Raw genomic sequence first — 19,627 nt, 5'->3', positions numbered from 1 at the left:
TCAAATATAGTACTTTGGGTATCAAGGGCGGATCCAGGGTTTCTGAATAGGGTGAGCTAATTTTAGATTGAGTTAATTTTGGGTGGGCTAATATTACATTTTTTTTTTTGGGGGGTGTGGGCTGAAGCCCACCTTCACCCACCCCTCACTCCGCCCTTGCTGGGTATATTGGGTTTGCTGAATAAGGGAATATAGGAATTGTTCAAGGAGTCTAAGCTCTCCGTCAAGATGGTGGGGGAGATTTGGAGGCCGACTATGAGATTCTCAAAATTTTTAGAGCCCCTATAGAAACTTTCAATTGTGAATTTTTTTAGTCTTGAACACAATGATGAAAATTCATAGATATTATACTTTTTACAGCATAGTTCGAAAAAAATAGATTTTTAGTGCATTTTGATGAATTCTATTGAACTTTAAAGATTATTTAGCAAAACAATGACTTAATAATTAATTTTTAAGTTGTTGCCATTATAAAAAAATGCATAGTGTTATTAATGAATTTTTTAAGTTCAATGATTTTTTTTCGTATTTGATACTCACATACATATGTCTCAATGATCAATCTCCTAATATTCATTTATAAATTAAGGACCAAGTACAATAAGAACGTTAACCTTTATTAGCTTTGAAATTGAATGACACTAGTTTAAATATATTTATTGTTACTTAAACAGTTTGTTTTTGTGGCTTTATTTTGAAATTAGAACATGGCAACACGTTTTGGGCCTTTGTGGGTCGGTAAACCATGGTCCCAACTGACAATAGCATTGCACGCAATCCTAAATTTGGGATTTGTTGGGTTGTTTCACCCACAAGTAGAGCGTGAAAAAAATAGAGGGTTTAGCTCCAAGTATGAGGAAAAATAGAGGGTTTCTTTGTTCTTGTATTTACTCACCTCGGTGTATGACTTGAGTTATTTGGGACCAAATAAAGTTTTTGTATGGTACTTCTGATCAAAAAATTAATCTAATTAAATTCGTACTTAATGAGTAGGAGAGTAATGGCTAAAATTTGTCTTTATGACACTTTGAAAAGAAACAATCTTCAATGAATTTCGTTTCAAATAAGGGCGGATTCAGCATTTCTGAATGGAGTGGGTCAACTTTGGATTGTACTAATTTGGATGAGTTACCACTAGTAATTTTTTTTTTTTTGAGGCTGGGCTTAAAGTAGTGTGGCAAAAAAAAATTTGGCTGAAGCCCACCCCTAGGTCCTCCAAGCATCTTTAAAATGGCATCCTATTATTAAAAAGGTGTAATCTAATTGCTTGTTTAACCAATTGTTGTATAATTTAATGCACAACTTAATCCAAACAGAAATAATGTCAATTTCAAAGACGAAATTTGGTGAACGCCTATTTTAATGTCACTATTTGATGTTGATTTAGTGATATTTGGAGAGAAAAATTACAGGACAGAATCCAAATCCAAAACCTTTTGCTATTTGACATCGTAATCCAAACAATAACAAAAAATTCATATCTAATAGAGAAAATTATCTGTCAAACTTAACGAAGTCCAAAAGGATTAAATAAAATACAAAATAGAATGAAACATAAAAAGGATGAGTGAAATAGAAGTCACCAGGCAAGTGCAACAGCACATGAAAAACTAGTAAGTTGTAAATATTCTAGCTTTTTTAGAGTATTCTTTTTAGAACTCAATTATAGAATTTTATAAATCTTGGTTGGATATGACACTTGCAATAATTTTAGTCTATAAAAAGGGTGGGAGTTGCTGATGAAAATAGAAGACATAATGATTCCTATAAATAACAATAATATGTATGTTAGAATTGTCTATGCATAAACCATGGCAGAATGTACTGTAAATTAGTTATGACCATATCAATTCACATGGAATCGTGAAAATCCAGATGACGAGATGGTGGGTGATATTAACATAAAGGTGGCAGAATCAATTCACATGGAATCGTGAAAATCCAGATGACGAGATGGTGGGTGAGGGATACCGATGGTGATGATCATCGTGAAGGGATACAATTGTCACTAGCAAACAACGAGGGAGGCTCCTAAGAATGTATATGCCTACCATTCAATTGGTTTTGTAACAAATTCAATAATTTTTTAATATTTTAAAATCTTCCAACCCTTTTTATAATATTTCCATGAATACGTATTTTTGGATGTCCAGACTAGTTGATAGTTTCAAATTACAGTGTCTCCACAATTTTATTAAAACAATAAAACATCTACACTCACACATAAAATTATTAGTTACTTTTATTGCAAAATGACGACCACAATGATTTTTCTTTAATGCGTATCACGCATACTTATTTTATTTGGAACTCCTCCATATTAAAAGTCCAGCTTTAAAATTTAAATCCATGACCCCAAATCCAACATTAATTTAAAAAAACATCTGACATTGTCAAAAATATTGTAGGAACCGGTAGAGAATGGAATGAGAAAGAGTAAATAAAAATGAGAGGGGTTTGCGTCCAACCTCCAGCATTTGACCCAGGTTTGTTCTTCCAGACGGTTCCAAACCTTATAATTATTTCATTATTGAAAGTTTTATTTCATTGTCTGTATTATTACACTATGAAGTTCCCAAACAGTAGTAGTCAAAAATAAATTCATGGTGCTGTGCATGCAGTTAATAATCCAGTTATGTACTTTTATGTCTATAAATTCAATTCGTGATAAAAGAAACTCATGAATCGAAGGCACACGACAAAACCAAAACTGTTGAGAGTATATAAATCAATGTCCTGTATAAATTCATACCAGTTAAAGCCAATTCCTTCAAAATGAGCACACTTGAATTTGAGCATCACGCATGCTTGGGTGTGTAAAAAGAAACCTCATTTCCACACCCACAATTGAATCTGTGCACGACCAACAAATTATACATGCCGTGGGTATAAAAACCAACAAATAGGTGTAGGTATGAGCGACGACTACGCAAGCTGGGATAGAAAACTTCATTAGATTTTACCTACTGTTTGTATCATTTTTTGAACTGTGTTTATAAATTTAAAAGATGCAACAAAGCCCATTGAGGCACTATTTCGCAGATGACAATAAATAAGCTGAAAATGTATATAAAGAATCTCTATGGAAACAGTATCCAAACCTTATCTAACATGGAGAAAGGGTACCTCTTCTTCCATCTCTCACAAGCACATGCAAATTTTTTAAAAATTAATCCAGAATGGGTACCCTACCAAGTCATTCCTTATGCTCCAGAGCCTTAGTCTACCATCCTATTGCCCACTGTTACGCCAACTTCAGCTGGCCGAATAACTCGATCGTACAGCATGTATCCCGACTGCAATGAAAGCACAATCAGGAAATATTAAAAATTGTTTTAATTACGAAGATACGCTCGATGAAACATTTTAACCACAATATGCACCAATATATATATATATATATATATATATATCAGAACTACTGTGACCACCCCCTGTTCATTTTCTTTCATTTTTCAAGTTCAAAAACAAAGTGGCAGGACTTTCCATAATACTTAAGAAAAAAATGGATCGCAATTATTTACCTTCAATACAACAGCAACTGTTTCAGGCGGCCTGGTAGCATCTGGTACTTGGAACACTGCATTATGCTTATGAGGATCAAATTGCTCATTTGTAGGATCAAACTTTTCCACGCCAAACTTTTTGAACACCTGGAATCATGAACATCAATAAGCCCGATAGGGAAAACCTCCAAGTTAATCATATCATAAAGCCCATCTTAGCACATAATAGGACATGATGGAACATCAATTACAACTTGCATGGGCTAGAACTCAAACAAGCTGCTAATATGAAATCTTTCTGAATAACACTAACACGGGCATCCACCTGTGGAAAGCTGCCTAAAATGCCTAGGCAACTATGCCTAGACAGACATGATACTTATAGTCAACTAAGACATGATATAGGTAATCAAATAAGTATTTTGGGGGCACTTGCCAAGGCACCTGCACAGCTTGATTCTAACGGCTTTGGCAACAGTATTTTACCAGTTTTTTGCCCTTAAAAAGAAGTATCTAATATCTGTTTTTATTCAACACACATACACAAGTAGGGAGAGTGGCCATTCGTGCTCCAAATTTTGCTTATTTTATATAGACACTTCAATAACAAACTATAACGACCAAACCATCATTTAGCATATGCTATGATGGAAGGCACATATGTGGAGAATGCTCATCAAAAATTTGAAGGGACTAAGCAAGAGAGAGAGAGAGAGAGAGTTGAAGTATAAAAAGCATATGAGCCTTCACAGATTTCCCTCGACACACCAAAATCCCAAAAAGAAAAATTCCCAGAAACAGGAATATATATATATGTATATATATATATTAAGATTCTATCATTTGAACTACAGAAATTGCTTTCAACCAAGTTGGTTCTTTAGAGAAGGAAGAGGAGGAGAAGAAAAGCCCAATCCACTCTAAACGTATACGTTGCAATCATTGCTATGTTTGTGGGCAAAACAATTGTGTGAAAAATGCTTCAAATCAGGATGTTCCACTCCCATATAATTTGGGCCAGGAAGAAAGTTCTAAAACATGGTAGTGGTTGCAGGGTCCAACAGAGATTATGTAATGTTGTGAGTCGTGAATTTTTTTTTAACATCGCGAATCTTGATGAAAACGATAAATACACAACTTAAGAGATAATTTTATAAATTAAAAATTTGGGGGGGGGGGGGTATAATTTTTTTTCATATATACCTAAAAAAACACGAAATAGTGGCGGGGCAGGCCAAGGAGGGCAACGTGCCCCCAGGCCTACATTGGCTCTGCCCTTGAACATAAAGCGCTCGTGTATAATGTCAAAATTTCAAGTAGCTATGGTTTAATTATATACATATACATTTTCATATTTAATAAGGTAAAACTCAGATAATTAGGTTAAGAATTATATAAAATAAATAAATTCTTTTTTGTTATGTGAACAGAAGTTCGTGTTCCTCTTCTGTTGATTTAATTTCTTGTTGGGGCCTTGAACCCCGGTTCCTTTGTCCACAGGACGCGTTCCCCTATTGAACACCCTTTTTAATTTATTATTACTTATCAAAAAAATAAATAAATAAAAAAGGAACACAAGATTTAGATAACAAAAATGTTCCTAAGAGTCGAACATGAGCTAATTTAATATTTACATAGTGAGTGTGGTAGAAATACGAGTATTGAGATGGATGTGTGGTAAGACTAAAAATGATAGAATTAGAAATTATCACATTTGGAAGATGGTTGGAGTAACAACAATTGGAGATAAAATGGGAGAAAAATTGATTAAGATGGTTTGGACATGGGCAAAGAAGGCCTTTAAGTGCGCCAGTTAGGAAAAGTGACATAGTCCACATTGAGAATAATACCAAGGGCACGTTTGGCATAGCTTTTGCTTCTACTTTGACACAGAAGAAAAAGAGAAGCAGAAGCTATCACTTCCATTTGGAATATGTGTTGGTGTTGGGTAACTGTATTTTAGAAGAGCTTTCAATGATGGAAGAGTTTTTCGTTTAGCACAATATTTGTTGGATCTATTCTACTATTGAAATAACTATTTCGCCCTTACATGGAATGTTTTTAATTGGTGATATAAATAATCCATTAAAATTACCATTAAAATTAAATTATGAGAGCATAACATATCAATACAACTCAACATTTTATAAATAATCCATTCAAATTAAATTATGAGACCATATCATATAACACAACTCAAAATTTATTTAAGCACAAGGTCAGTAGCATTTTTATCTTAAATAACGACAATGGGGACCTGTCATCTACTGACCAAAAAAAAAAAAAAATTTGATCAGATTAAAAAGAAACTTTGGGATTGGTAAATCACACCAATTAAGAAAATAAATTAATAATAAATATATACTATTTATCAACTTATATCACTTTGTATTTTGTAAATAATATATACATACATATATATATATATATATTGATCTACCAAGAAAGCAGAAAAAGTAAATACTTGTGAAGATCGAAGAAACAGTGGTTATGGATGGGCATGAAATTGTACATTGTACTGCTGATTAAAAAGGTTTCTGTTTCCCTCTATGACAATTGCAAAGGCAGAGAGAGAAAAAAAGAAACACACACAAAATAAGTGAAAAACTCATATATACGAATACGTGAAAAACTCAACCTGCTAAAACCAAGAAAATATTCATAATCACTGAAAATAATAGTATTATTAAAATCATTAACAAACTGCAAGACCTTCAACAGAACAAAATAAAAAAATCAAACCATATTTCTACTGATTGGTAGAAATTTCTCTAGATTGGAAACACAAACCCTAATTTTAGAGTGTGTTACAAGATTGTAAACCAAGAATAAGAGATGAGAAAGCCACAACTGAAATTATAGTTTTGACAAAAGTCCATGGCAGTCGCAACCGAGCTGAGAAGAGAAAAGTGTGTTCTTGTTCCTAGGGTTTGTAGAATATAAACAGGATACACTTCGAATTTCAATTTTTTACTCACAAACATTAAGGGTATAAAAGGAATTATGAAAGTTTCATTAAAGGGAAACTAGCTTCCCGTGTTTTCCAGGAAGAGCGTTTTGCGGAAGCTAGTCCCCCCCAGCTTCTGCCCAATGCTCTGTGCAGTTCAAGGATTTCTGGGAATGATGAGGAGGCTGTGAAGCCGTTGAATTGCTGTTCCCCTTCTTTTTCCGATGGGTGGAAGGGAGATGCAGATTCCTCTTTTGAAGGGGATATGGGCTTGGTTCAGTGGGAAGGGGGTGAGTTTGATTTTGGCTTGTTTGAACCTTTGGCTGTTATGGGGCCGGAGGGGGATTGTTTGGAAGCATTTGCTACTGGCATAGGTAAGGAGAGGCCGAAAGAGGAGTGGCTGAGAGAGAAGAGTGGTGAGTTGGGTTCTCTTTTGGGAGGGTCTTTCGAAGGTAGGATGGATGAGGCGATGAGGCTGTTTAATGAAGTTCTTGATGCTCAGCTTGTGGATAGGGTGACGAGTAGGGTTGGGTTTCAGGCTGAGGTGGGGGAGAGGGAGGTGAAGAGTCCCAGTGATGTCGTTACTTATGAAAGGAGGAACAGGGGTCCAGGGAGAGGGTTGGTGGAAGGAGGAGTGGGAGTGCTTTTTCATCTGTTCCTTATGAAGCTACGAATTTTATCATGGAATGTCCGGGTCTTAATGACTCGAAGAGAGGAGAAGTTGTAAAGTCAGTTCTATGGAAAGAGGGTGGTTATGTTATGTGTTTGCAAGAAACTAAGATTGCATCGATGACGAACTTGATCGTGCGAAGCTTGTTGGGGGGGGGGGGGGATTTGTGAAGTGGGATAACCGTTGGGTTTCTTTGGTGGATTCTCAGGTGGGGTTTTTCTCTACTTCCTGTGTGTTCTCTTTGTTGGAGGACGATTTTCGTTGGGTTTTCTCTGGTGTTTATGGCCCTACAAAAGACAATGTGCGTCATTTGTTTTGGGAGGAGTTGGGAGAGGTCCATAGGCGTTAGGAGCTGCCTTGGTGTATTGGAGGGGACTTCAATGTTGTTCGTTCTCCTTTTGAGAGGTCGACGGGGGGAAGATGGACGTTTGACATGGAGTCTTTTTCGGAGTGCATTGATGTGTCGAGGTTGATTGATTTGCCTTTGGTGGGTGGTCCTTTTACTTGATCTAGTGGTCGATCTCCTCTTACTTTCTCTCGTCTTGACAGGTTCCTTGTGTCAAGCGATTGGGAGGAGAAGTTCTCGAATGTTGTTCAGGCTACCTTGGCTCGCCCTTTATCTGATCATGTTCCGTTGATGTTGAATTGTGGTGGTTTGTGTAGTAGAAGATCCCCTTTCAGATTTGAGAATATGTGGCTTCGAGCTGAGGGATTTCTGGAACGTGTTCGATCCTGGTGGGAGGGGTATAGTGTGAGTGGCTCTCCTAGTCATTCTCTTGCATGTAAGTTGTGCTTGTTGAAGAACGATCTTAAAGTTTGGAATAAAGAGGTTTTCGGTAATCTTGTTTGGCGGAAGAATAAGGTTCAGAGTTTGCTGATCTTGATCGGATGGAGGGTCAGGGCTTTTTGTCGGATTCCTTGAGACTTAGGAGGGTGGAGTGTCAGGCGGAGTTTGCTGAGATTGCTATCATGGAAGAGATTTCGTGGAGGCAAAAGTCTAGAGCATTGTGGCTCAAGGAAGGGGATAATAACACAAAAAAATTTCATAAACTTGCCAATTCTCATAGGAGGGGCAATCACATTGGGAGAATCCGTGTGGATGGGGAGGTGTTTTGTAAGGAGGAGGAGATTTGTAAGGCGTTTATTGATTACTACTCGATGTTGTTTACAGAATCTGCTGGTTGGAGACCTTTGCTCGAAGGGCTTCAGTTTGATTCATTATCGGGTGAGGAAAGCTCTATTATAGAGGAGCCATTTTTTGAAGAGGAAGTCCTTTCCGCGCTGAAGAGTTGTAACGGGGAGGTCCAGATGGTTTTTCCATGAGATTTCTCTCGGAGTGCTGAGAGGTGGTTCGTGAGGTGGTGATGGGTACTTTTCATGCTTTCTATGCTCAGGGCTCTTTTGAAAAGAGTTTGAATGCCATGTTTATTGCTCTCATTCCGAAAAAGGGAGGGGTGTTGGATGTTAGGGATTTTCGCCCTATAAGCTTGGTGGGGTGTATTTACAAGTTGATTGCTAAACTTATGGCCTCTAGGTTGAGGAAGGTCTTGGATGGTGTCATTTCTGACTCTTAGAATGCTTTTGTGGGAGGTCGACAGATCTTGGATTCAGTTCTTATTGTTAGTGAATGTGTTAACTCCAGATTGAGTAGTGAGAGTCCAAGTGTTTTGTGCAAGCTGGACATCGAGAAGGCGTACGATCATGTGAACTGGAGTTTCCTCCTCTACTTGATGGAGAGGATGGGTTTTAGGGAGCGTTAGAGGAGATGGATCATGTTTTGTATTTCCTGTGCTCGTTATTCAGTTCTTGTGAATGGAGCTCCGACCGGTTTTTTCTCTAGTTCGAGGGGGTTGTGACAAGGGGATCCTATTTCTCCGTTCTTGTTCCTTTTTGTAATGGAGGCCTTAAGTAGATTGATTAAGAGGGCGGTTGATTTGGGTTTTCTGATAGGCTTTATGGTGGGCAGGGATGCTGCCAGTGAGTTGGAGATATCCCACTTGATGTTTGTTGATGATACTTTAGTGCTCTGTGACGTTGATGCGGCTCAGTTGAGATATCTGAGATGTGTTTTGGTCTGGTTCCAAGTTGTCTCTGGGTTAAAGGTGAATGTTGGTAAGAGTGTTCTTGTGCCAGTTGGGGAGGTCCCTGAGATTGAGAGGTTTGCACAGATTATTGGTTGTCGCACTGGCTCCTTCCCTATTTCTTACTTTGGGTTGCCCCTGGGTGCTCCTTCGAGAAGTGTGGGGATTTGGGATCCGATTGTGGATAGATTCGAACGAAGGCTGGCAGGTTGGAAGAAACAGTATCTCTCTAAGGGGGGTCAGGTCACTCTGATTAAGAGTACCTTTTATTGCCTCCCCACTTATTTCATGTCTTTCTTTCAGATTCCTTCCTCTGTGGAGGAGAGGATTGAGAGGTTGCAGCGCAATTTTCTTTTTTTTGGGGGGGGGGGGGGGGGGGGGGGAGGGGAGTTTCACTTGGTTCGTTGGGAGCAAGTGTGCTGTCCAATTCGGAAGGGTGGTTTAGGGATTAGGAGGTTGTTGCCTTTCAATAAGGCTCTCCTTCGGAAATGGTTGTGGAGGTTTGGGGTGGAGAGACGTTGGCTCTGGAGGAGAGTTATCGAGCATAAATTTAGGGAGAGTGGTGGAGGATGGAGTTCTCTTGTGGTGCGTGGTCCTAGGGGTGTGGGGGTTTGGACTGCCATTCGGAAGGGGCGGAATGATTTCTGCAAGCATGTTCGTTTTCGCATCAGGGATGATAGGAAGATCAGATTTTGGGAGGATCTTTGGTGTTGGTAGCTTCCTCTTGCTCTCGCTTTCCCACGTCTCTACAGGATTACTTCTTGTAGGCAGACCATGGTGGTTGACTGCTATCATCTTGATAACGAGAGATTGACTTGGGATGTTTAGTTTAGGAGGCACTTCCAGGATTGGGAGATTGAGGAGGTCACCCAGTTTTTGGAGTAGTACCGTCAGACGATTACAGTTGGGGATCCTGATTGTTGGCTTTGGATTCCTAACCCTCAGGGTCTCTTTGAGGTGAGATCCTTTTTCAGATGTCTTACGGTTAGCGTTGGAGGTGTTTTCCCTTGGAAGTCTATTTGGCGATCCAAGGCTCCCCTTAAGGTGGCCTTCTTTGCTTGGACTTCCGTCTTAGGTAGGATTTTAACTCAGGATAATTTGAGGAGGAGGAATCAGGTGGTGATTAATAGATGTTATATGTGCATGCGAGATGAGGAGACCGTTGATCACCTTCTTCTTCATTGCAGCATGGCTAGGGACTGTTGGGATTTGATGATTGGGCTGTTTAGGATCCCTTGGGTCAGGCCTGGATCCTCTAGAGGGTTGATTGAGGCTTGGAGAGGATTTTCAGTGGGGGCTCTCATCCGGGACGCTTTGAGGGCTACGCCTCTGTGCATTTGGTGGTGCATTTGGCTTGAGAGAAATAGGAAATGTTTCGATGGAAAGGAAAAGCCTATCTCTATGCTTAAGTTCTCGATTATTTCCACTCTTTTTTGTTGGGTTTCAGGGAGAGATTTTCGTTCTGTTGAGGAGTTACTGGTTTTTTTGGCCTCTTAGAAGGCTTAAGGCGCTTTTGGCCTTGTTTTGTCATTGGGTTTCGCTCCCCCTCTGAGCGTTTCTTTAATAAAATTTTACTTATCAAAAAAAAAAAAATGTGGAAGCTCTTCTCCCCAAGCAAGCGAAACGCTCTATAGTGCGACTTTTTGGATTTGAAAAGCCAAAGGCCGCTTTGAAAAGCCAATCCGAACAGGGCCTAAGAGGAAGACCAAAGTTAATGTGCGTAGAGTTAGTAAAGAAAGGTACGATAACATGTAAATTGATTGAGGTTATGGCATTAAATAGAGCGGAATGGAAGCTTTAAATAGAGAAGAATGGAAACATAAGATTCATGTAGCAGACCCCAAGTAATTGGAAAAAGGCTTGGTGGTTGTTGTATGGTACCAAAACGGAAAAATACAATTTACATGTTTTATGAATTTTAAAATTAAGAAAATATTAAAAAAAAAGGACATCTAAGGAGATTTGTAACAAGACCCCCAAAAAAAAAGAAAAAAAAAAAAATGATGCATAAATTTGTAAGATTGGATTTTCTTTCTTTTGAATTTTGTAAATTTAAGTTGTTGACATGCTTGGAGGTTGTTTATTGATGAGAATACTTGTTTAGAAGAGAGAATCATGAAAAACTGGAGGAAAAAAAAGTTTTATATAGTGGGGTGGCAAACAACATTGCTGCAGCTAAGTCGGGTCCAATCACAGTCATTGCGGCCAAATCTTGCCGAGATAGCTATGAAGTTCTCTCTCACCAAGAATTGACTTGACCTAGTCTCAACTCTGGTTGAGTCTGAGTCGGGCAGAGATGACCGAGTTTTAAAACCTTGGTTCGAAGTTCATAAGAGTCAAGTTTAAGATAACATTTTCATTTACTGACATGAATGCAAACCAAAACTTGCTTGCAAAATAATATGAAGTGATTGGTGAATGTTGGTGGTCAAATGTTTGGATTAGGAGTAATGGTGGTAGATTTCAACTCTAATGGGATGTATTAAATTGGATCATCATCAGTGACAGAGGTGAAGGATGGTGGTCTATGTTTCAAGTGGTGGAAGTGGTTTGGGTTGATTTAGATCTTCAACTTGCGGTTTAGACTTTAAAGAGAGAAAAAACTGCTCTCAAAATCACTGCTAGTGTTTAACTTTTAGAGGTAGTTTTTCCAATCATAACTCCATTCAAAAGAAGTGGATAAGAAAAATAAGGAGAGAAATAACCATTTCAATATACATATATATGCATATATTACATATAAATTTCTACGGATGACACATTCAGATCTCAAGTGGAACTTGAGCCTTGCACATCTCCCTGTGGAGTGACCCAAAAGATAGCACTGTGGAGTGTCGACTGACCCAAAAGATAGCACTCAAGCTAACCACCAATGGTAACATACATGTAAAATATGGATGTGTTGATGTGAGACTCATGTGAAAACACACACACTAAAAAAAATATGTTGCAAGTTTATATGTATGTGTGTGATGTGGGGCTCATATGAAAGTACAAAAAATTAAAATATGGATGTGTTGATGTGGGACTCATATGAAATATACAAAAAAAAAAAATAGTTAGTCAGCTAAGTCGATAGAAACAAAAAATTATATTTATAGATATGTGAAACTTCAATTTCCATGATTTCTTAAAAAAAATAAAGTTTCAATATTTAAAACATTTAAATGGTGTCCTTAGTTGATAAATAGGAATCCTACATCAGTTTGCATTCCTCGAGGCATCTTAAGGACTAGAATATGTGAAAAACCATATATAAAGCAATGGCAATCTAACTGAAAAGAAACAAATGAAGCTGTAACTATGATGGCTTAGATTTTAAGCAGAACTCTGAAAAAAGAAAAATAGATACTAATAATATGGATGCCCAGAGAGGGTAGATGATGATTGTTCTGAGAAGAGGAAATAATACCCCTGCAAGCTGCTTATCAGTCATTTCAACACCTTCTAGAAGTGTTTTGAGAAGTGGCACAGCACCAGCACTGTCTGTAGATGTATCTATCTTCGAAAAACTGCCTTTTACAACAGAAGCAGCCCTCCCCAGATTATCTGCAACATCCAGTAAGCTCTTTGCAAAGTTCTGCAGCATATTTTCAAACAAAGAACAGAGTAATACTCCCATATACGAATTGAAGAATCTTGAATTATGATCCAATAAGAAAAGTACAAAGACATTATATGAAAGGAGCTGCTGGCACAAACCTGAACGGCAAACTTTTTGGAGCTCTCTGCTTCACGTTTTGTCCTGTCCATGACATTCTCCATCTCTGCATAACTCCGTAAAACTTTATCTTGCATTTTCTCCATCTCTTTGTGCTTTATCTTTAGAAGTTCTTCCTTCTCCGCCACAAGTTTCGACAGATCATCAATAGACAAGTTGGCCAGTGAATCTGAATCAGAAAATGCAGTTTGTTTAGTACCCCTTCTTCTTTTGACAGATTCGGACATGTTAGCAGGGGTTTGAGTTAGAACCTGATTCTTCTTTCTGACCAGGAACTTCAGCCTCTCCAAACCCAGCTGCTCCATTGTCCTCTATTGTATCCCCTTGTTCATTTCTGGATTGGGCATTATCTTTTTCAGTTGGTAGGGGTGATGCAGATGAGGAAATTCCGTATCGTTGAAAGGCTGACGTATTGAAGATTGAATGATGTAATACAGACACCTGACTAGCAACAACCACCTAAAACAGTAAAAGAATGCACATAATTCACTAGGGATACTTTTGGTCAGATGGAAACTAATAGTGTAAAGTGAAAGTAAAAAAAAAATAATAATAAAAAAAAAAGGTGAACTGAAATGAAAGAAACATAGTTTTCTAACATGCATTTGATTAGCACGAAATTTTCTCAAGAAAGTTATGGGAAATCCCCCTTTCATGGTTTGGAATGCATTAAACTTGCAAGAAAAGGAAGGGCATCATTGTAAATTCATAAATAAATCTAAAAAAACCAAAATTTTCCAGTGATTTCTGTGGGAATATTTTATGGGAAGTTAGGTGGTTATGGAAAATTACTTTCCCTTGAAATTTTCCTATCCCAGATATCAAAAATCCTAAAGTGCTTAACAGTTTTCCATTTCCTCTCCTTTCTTGACAATTCCATCTAATCAAAAGGAGCCTAGGATAACACAGTATACAAGTCAGGAAAACAAAGCTTTTGTCAAAAGGTAGTCAGAGATGCTAAGTGCAGAGCACACAACTATCTTTATGCTACGAGGCAGGATACATGATAACAATATATACGAATATGCAAAGCAAAGGCAAAAGAAAACTAGAGATTTTAATTGTAGTAATTGCATAAAAGGCAAAAGATCTAGGTAAAATTAGTTTGAGTCTCAATGAGCTAAATCCGGTTAGTATTATTTTAAAACTTACAAGTGAATCTAAAACCCACACTTCAATTGCATACCAACTCCAAGTTCTAATGCTTTGGGAAAAATGATGAAGTCTAGTTCTTTATATTCTAAACCAAACATCGTTTATCCGTTCCCATTTCCTTTTTGTCGTTCCCATTTCCTTTTTGTCGACACACAAAACATTAATTCAACAACATGATTATTGTTGAAAACTTCATCGTCAACAGCTTTCAAATACAGCAAAGAGTAAATTCACCTTATAAACATGCATAAAGAGTGGGTATGGGGTTAATCCAACAAAATGGTGAAACAGATAAAGTGGTGAAATAAACCAATTCAATAATGAAAGCATTTCTAATCCCACTTTGCTTTCAAAATTGAGACCTTCAATTGGCAGAATCTTATGCTTGGTTAGGAATGCAATTCATGCCAATCATTCTAGCATTTAAAATGTAAAATCTCATAAAAGCAATTTCCTAAATAATCATGTATGAGAATTCTGAACTCATCATAAAATATTATTTCTGATTTAAATCCCCATCTTAACAAATATGAGAATGGCAGAGGGGTGAATACGCCTATTACACGCAACAATAGCTCCAAATGGAATGAAAAGTAAATAAATTTTGACTAAAGACCAACTTTAAACAGAAAACAAAACAAAGAAATAAGAATAAAACAACATTTGATGGGCAAAAGGCCTTTGGCGTATCGAAAATCGTCTTAAGATGCCTCAATTTACAGTATCACTAAAACCCTATTAAAACCCTAGTTGATATGGAAATCCTGAAAATGAAGAAATTTGAGATTGTTGTACCTTGTTTGGAGATTCACGAAGGGAGTGAAATTGATTGGAAAGGATCGGAAGGTGGTGTTGTTGTAGTTGTTGTCGACGAGCATAGAGGAGGAGTGAGTTCCGGCACTGAGCCAAAACGCCCTTCGGAAGCCGAGAGGAAACCCTAGATACCAACATCGCTGGATGTAGATTTATTGTGTCCAGAAAAGTTGAATCGTTGTAGAGAGAGAAAGATGGGGGTTTATGGCGACTGGTCTGAAGGGTTTTAGGAGAGAGAAACTTGGGGGAAATAAAACATGCTTGGAGAGAAAGAAAGTGAAATAAGGAAAAAATCTTGTTTGAAAGAGATTTAAAAATAATTTTTTAAAACAATTGTTTGAAAAAGGTTTTAAAAGAGGATATATATATATATATATATATATATATATATATATATATATTATCAATGGATTAATAATTTTCTGAAAACCTGCACATGAATTTCATTTGAATAACATAAATTTTAACAACATAAATTTCATTTGAATAACATAAATTTTAGATATACTTCTATACATTGTGAATGGGTTTTCGTGGATTTGATTTGATTTTAGATTTACATAAAATTAAAATTAGTTTGATACTGTGTCCCTTTATGAGTTTTAATCACAACTAGAACTTGCAATGTGAAACCCTATTTCTATTATCCCACAATTTAGAAGAATGTATTGGCCTTTATTATTTCACTACGTTATTATAATTAATATTTATTTTTAATTTTAATTTTTGAAGATAATTTGTAATTTTATTTTGGATAAATTACACCGACCCTTTAAGTTAAGTCAAATATCAATATTTTGATTTTAACTATCACTCACTCACATTTTGAAGAGTTTCTCTTAGGTGTCAGATCACTTTTACATGTGAAATGACAATATTATTCTTTTGACTACATGTTGACTTAATTCGTATAAAAATACTTAATTACCCCCAAGAGACCTATTTTAAATGATAAAAGTATCATAAAATTTAGAAAAAAAAACCTACACTTATAGGTTTAGGACCCAAAACAAACTAATCTATTTTAGAAGTTCATTTTTCACTCTGGTTTAATTAAGTAAAATAATTACATATTCCAAAATGCCCTCCAAACATTTATTCCAAAATACTAAAAAAAATTCCCCTAAAATCAAGTACTTTCTTTAAATAATTTATTTCCTTTCATTTTGAACCATATTGCTGCAAATTTCATATATACACACGATAAATTATACAAACAATTAAAAAAGATTCAATATAGTAAAAAATGGGGCAATCAAAGGTTAGTCTCCAAAAAGAAAAATATAATTAAACTCAAGAATATATAAATTGTCTTTGCTGTGGTGTATGCCTTAAGATGATTATCAATTTTTTTGCTCATTTAATTACACTTGTTTTATAAATAAATAAATAAATGATTTGCTGGTATTCCATTTACTGAAGCAACTATTTAGTTTTTTTCATAATCTTCCTCTCTCGTGTGTACTGTGCGTGTATATACACATTCACAGGAAAAGTTAGTTTTCACATTTGCAGATTTGTACTGGTATGAATTAGGAGATATAGATAAAGTTATGTGCAAATAAAATTATATATATATATATATATATAAAAGATGAATTTCCACTAACTGAAGAAAAAAAAAAAAAAAAAAAAATTCTACACATATTTAATTTCCATTAAATTATTTCTATATTAATATTTGCATGTTTGAACCGATATGGATCAGGAGATGTTGTTAAAAAAGATTTGCACAAAATTTATATTATATATATATATATATGTTGTTTCTTATTTTATTTATTTTTGTAATATATACACCAATGCCAAGTTGAAAGTCAACTTAGAAATCTTGTTTTTCTAAATTTTATAAATGAAAGAATGATTTGATTTAGGAAGGGTATTTTGGTATTTTGAAATAAGAGTTTGGAGGATATTTTGGACCTAAATAATAGTTTTTAATACATATATAATTATTTTACCTAACTCAACCAAATTAAAAAATTAACTTTAATAATAGACTAATTTGTTATTTAAGATTCATAAATTTACTTAAGCGTAGTTTTTCCTAAAATTTAACCAACTTCTTCCATCACTATATATATGGCAAATTGCAATGCTCGTTTTCAAATTAAGAATATACCCAAATAATTAAAACACTTTTTAAAACTATGATGTGAATCAATTCAACTAGACAAACTCTTCCTCAACTATTTTAAATAAAAATTTGAAATGCATATTTACGATGAAGAACTCAGCTTTGATTTATATATTAACCAAATGGACAGTGTGCAATCTTTTTGAGACATGGGGGACAGCGTATCACGAATGGGCTAACCCTCTGAATTTCTTCGAGTTTCTCTCAAATCAGATGCAGTATGTGAACGAAGAGATAACAACTTTTGACAATTTGTAATTTTTTACAGCACGCAATCATCCTTATTTAATTATTACTATTATAAAAAGAATCTAAAATATATGTTTAAAGAGGTGGAAAAGTTAGTGGTGCTGGGCCAGACCTGATCCAGCCCAAGATGCCCAATGGATCCAGCCCATCACCAATAATAAGACTCAAAGGTCAGGCCCAATTCGAAGGAAGTCAAAGATAACAGGACCGGGCCTACATTGGGATCTAATTGGATGGACGAACCGCCCCACACAGGAGGCCCATTAACGTTTACTTTCAAGGGAAAGTATAGAAGATTAGGGGAAATTGTACACTTCTATAAATAGGAATTAAAAGGGAAATAGAGAGGGTGTAAGAAAATCAATTCCCAAATATAGAATAATATTTTCTTGCGACTTCAATGTTATCTTCGTTTGTATGGAATTTATGTTTTAAAATTGAAATAATTTTTTATTTATTTTTTAGTTTAAAAGATTTCAAAACACCAACTCCTCCTACATTAAGGTATGTTATCGTCCATTAAAAATTAGGTCAAAATTAGGTTGTAAAATGTAAGTATGGTTGGTCCAAGTTGTGCAGTTGGTCATAGTCATAGAAATGTCCAAAATCTTAGGGCCTTAAAAGTGTAGATCTGGCTTGGGGGAAGAGGGAATTGATGTTGTCAGCGCAAACAAATTTCATACCAAACACCGTCCATGCCTATATTGATCCACTCTTCCAGTTTTCAAGGCTGTGATTTTTTTTTTTTTTTCCCTAGTAAGCAATGTACACCCTTACTTTAAGAGCCCATTAAAGGTTGTTGTTGAAAAAAAAAAAAAAACAAATAAACAAATAAACAAACAAACTTTTATTAACAGTGTAAGTAAAAAACATGTTACGTGTTTGATGACACATTATAATAAATACTTTTCATAATTAAATTATTTTTTAATTTATTTTTTAACAATATTTTTTAAAATATTTTTATTGTTAATTTTACAATAATATTCTTTAATAGGATTTTTGATAATAACAATTTTATTAAGAAATGAGTGTAATTGTCTTTATAAAAAATTAAAAAGAACATAATTGACTAATGAAAAAGAATTATCTAAAATATTCAACTTCTACTCAGAGCCTAGTTTTAAAAGCTTCAAATTCTAGCTTAATTCAAACATTTTATAAATTTGATAATCTATTAAAAGCGCTTTTAATAATTACTAAACACATCTAAATATAATTTTTTAAAATAAAAGTACTTTTAAACTGTAGAGAAGTAATCCCATACTATAATATTGCATTTGGAGGAGAGAGAATGAGGAGGAATAAATGGAGTTTGGAACAGATCACGTCAGGCTAAATACCCACTCTTTAACCCACTAACAACACAACCCACTAAATATATTATATTTTAATGATTTTTTTTTTTTTTTTTCTAAAGGCAAATTTTATAATCTATTAAATCAGTGAAAACTTAATTATAAAAAGTCGTGTACTTGCTAAGTTTCTAACCCATTTGAGTTTCAAATAGCATTACATATCTTTCCTTTTTTAGAGGTAAAATTGAAATGGTGAAATTAAAAATCTATTATATGTTGAATATTTTTTTTTCAATTGGCATGTCACTTTGATTTTAAGGGAATGGAGAGAGAGAGAGCGCAAAAGGAGAATATAGAATATTTTCGGTGTTTTATCAATCAATTACATATGTTTTTTTTTAAAGTTAATCATTCAAATAACACTGTTTTTACTCTAGCGAGTCCTACCATAACGTGTCATCATTTAATAAGTGACAAATTTTTTTTTTTTGTATGAATTATTATTATTTTTATATTTAACTAATTAACAAGATATTTGGATAATACTCCTTTCTTTTCAGAATCCCTTTCTTGCACATGCATGCATATGCTAAAGTAGCGAGGACTGAGGAATAAAATCTCATATATAAATTTCCCCCGTCAATATCACCAACCTGTCTTCGACACTAAGGTGCTCAGCAAACCACGAATCCTCTGCAATACAACACTCACAAATTCCATCACTCTGCATTTGAAACTCATTTAATACTCATTTAATGCTTGCAACTTGGTTAGAACAGGAACATGTGTTTTTAATTAGTTTAGGTCACCAAACATGCTTGAAGCCTTTGTTACGCATTAACATTTGTTATATGCAATGTATGGGGAATATAGTTGGTGTGTCCGGTATACCTTGCATAAGTCATTAAAATCATCTATTTTTTACAACGGCTCTCTACCGGACACACTGAATACCCCCCTTCATTTTATGAGTACGCTAATAAAAGTTCAAATGTACAAGGCAAATGACAGCTAAGAAGACACATCAGTACAAGCAAGGTCCAAAACATG

The 19,627-nt window shown here is 35.4% G+C and overlaps 1 protein-coding gene across 2 annotated transcripts; it reads right to left on the bottom strand.

Moving 5' to 3' along the window:
• Positions 1-2,935: 2,935 nt before the first annotated feature.
• LOC132312194 (grpE protein homolog 2, mitochondrial-like) lies at positions 2,936-15,176 on the bottom strand. 2 transcript variants are annotated; one of them, XM_059810461.1, is made up of 6 exons: positions 14,876-15,176; positions 13,177-13,384; positions 12,907-13,094; positions 12,617-12,784; positions 3,525-3,653; positions 2,936-3,296 (listed from the first exon to the last, which is right to left on the bottom strand). In XM_059810461.1, exons 1-6 carry the CDS (start codon positions 15,029-15,031, stop codon positions 3,219-3,221), a joined length of 927 nt encoding a protein of 308 aa, XP_059666444.1. In that variant the 5' UTR covers positions 15,032-15,176; the 3' UTR covers positions 2,936-3,218. The 2 variants fall into 2 exon arrangements, with proteins under 2 accessions (XP_059666444.1, XP_059666445.1); XM_059810462.1 differs by having other exon boundaries at positions 13,177-13,366.
• Positions 15,177-19,627: the final 4,451 nt, after the last annotated feature.

Source organism: Cornus florida, unplaced genomic scaffold (assembly GCF_030987335.1).
Source record: "Cornus florida cultivar Cherokee Brave unplaced genomic scaffold, ASM3098733v1 CherokeeBrave_3.0.0_Hap2_Chr06, whole genome shotgun sequence".
NCBI lineage: Eukaryota > Viridiplantae > Streptophyta > Magnoliopsida > Cornales > Cornaceae > Cornus > Cornus florida.
The sequence above is the reverse complement of the archived record's forward strand: the minus strand, read 5'-3'. Positions and strand labels throughout refer to the sequence as shown.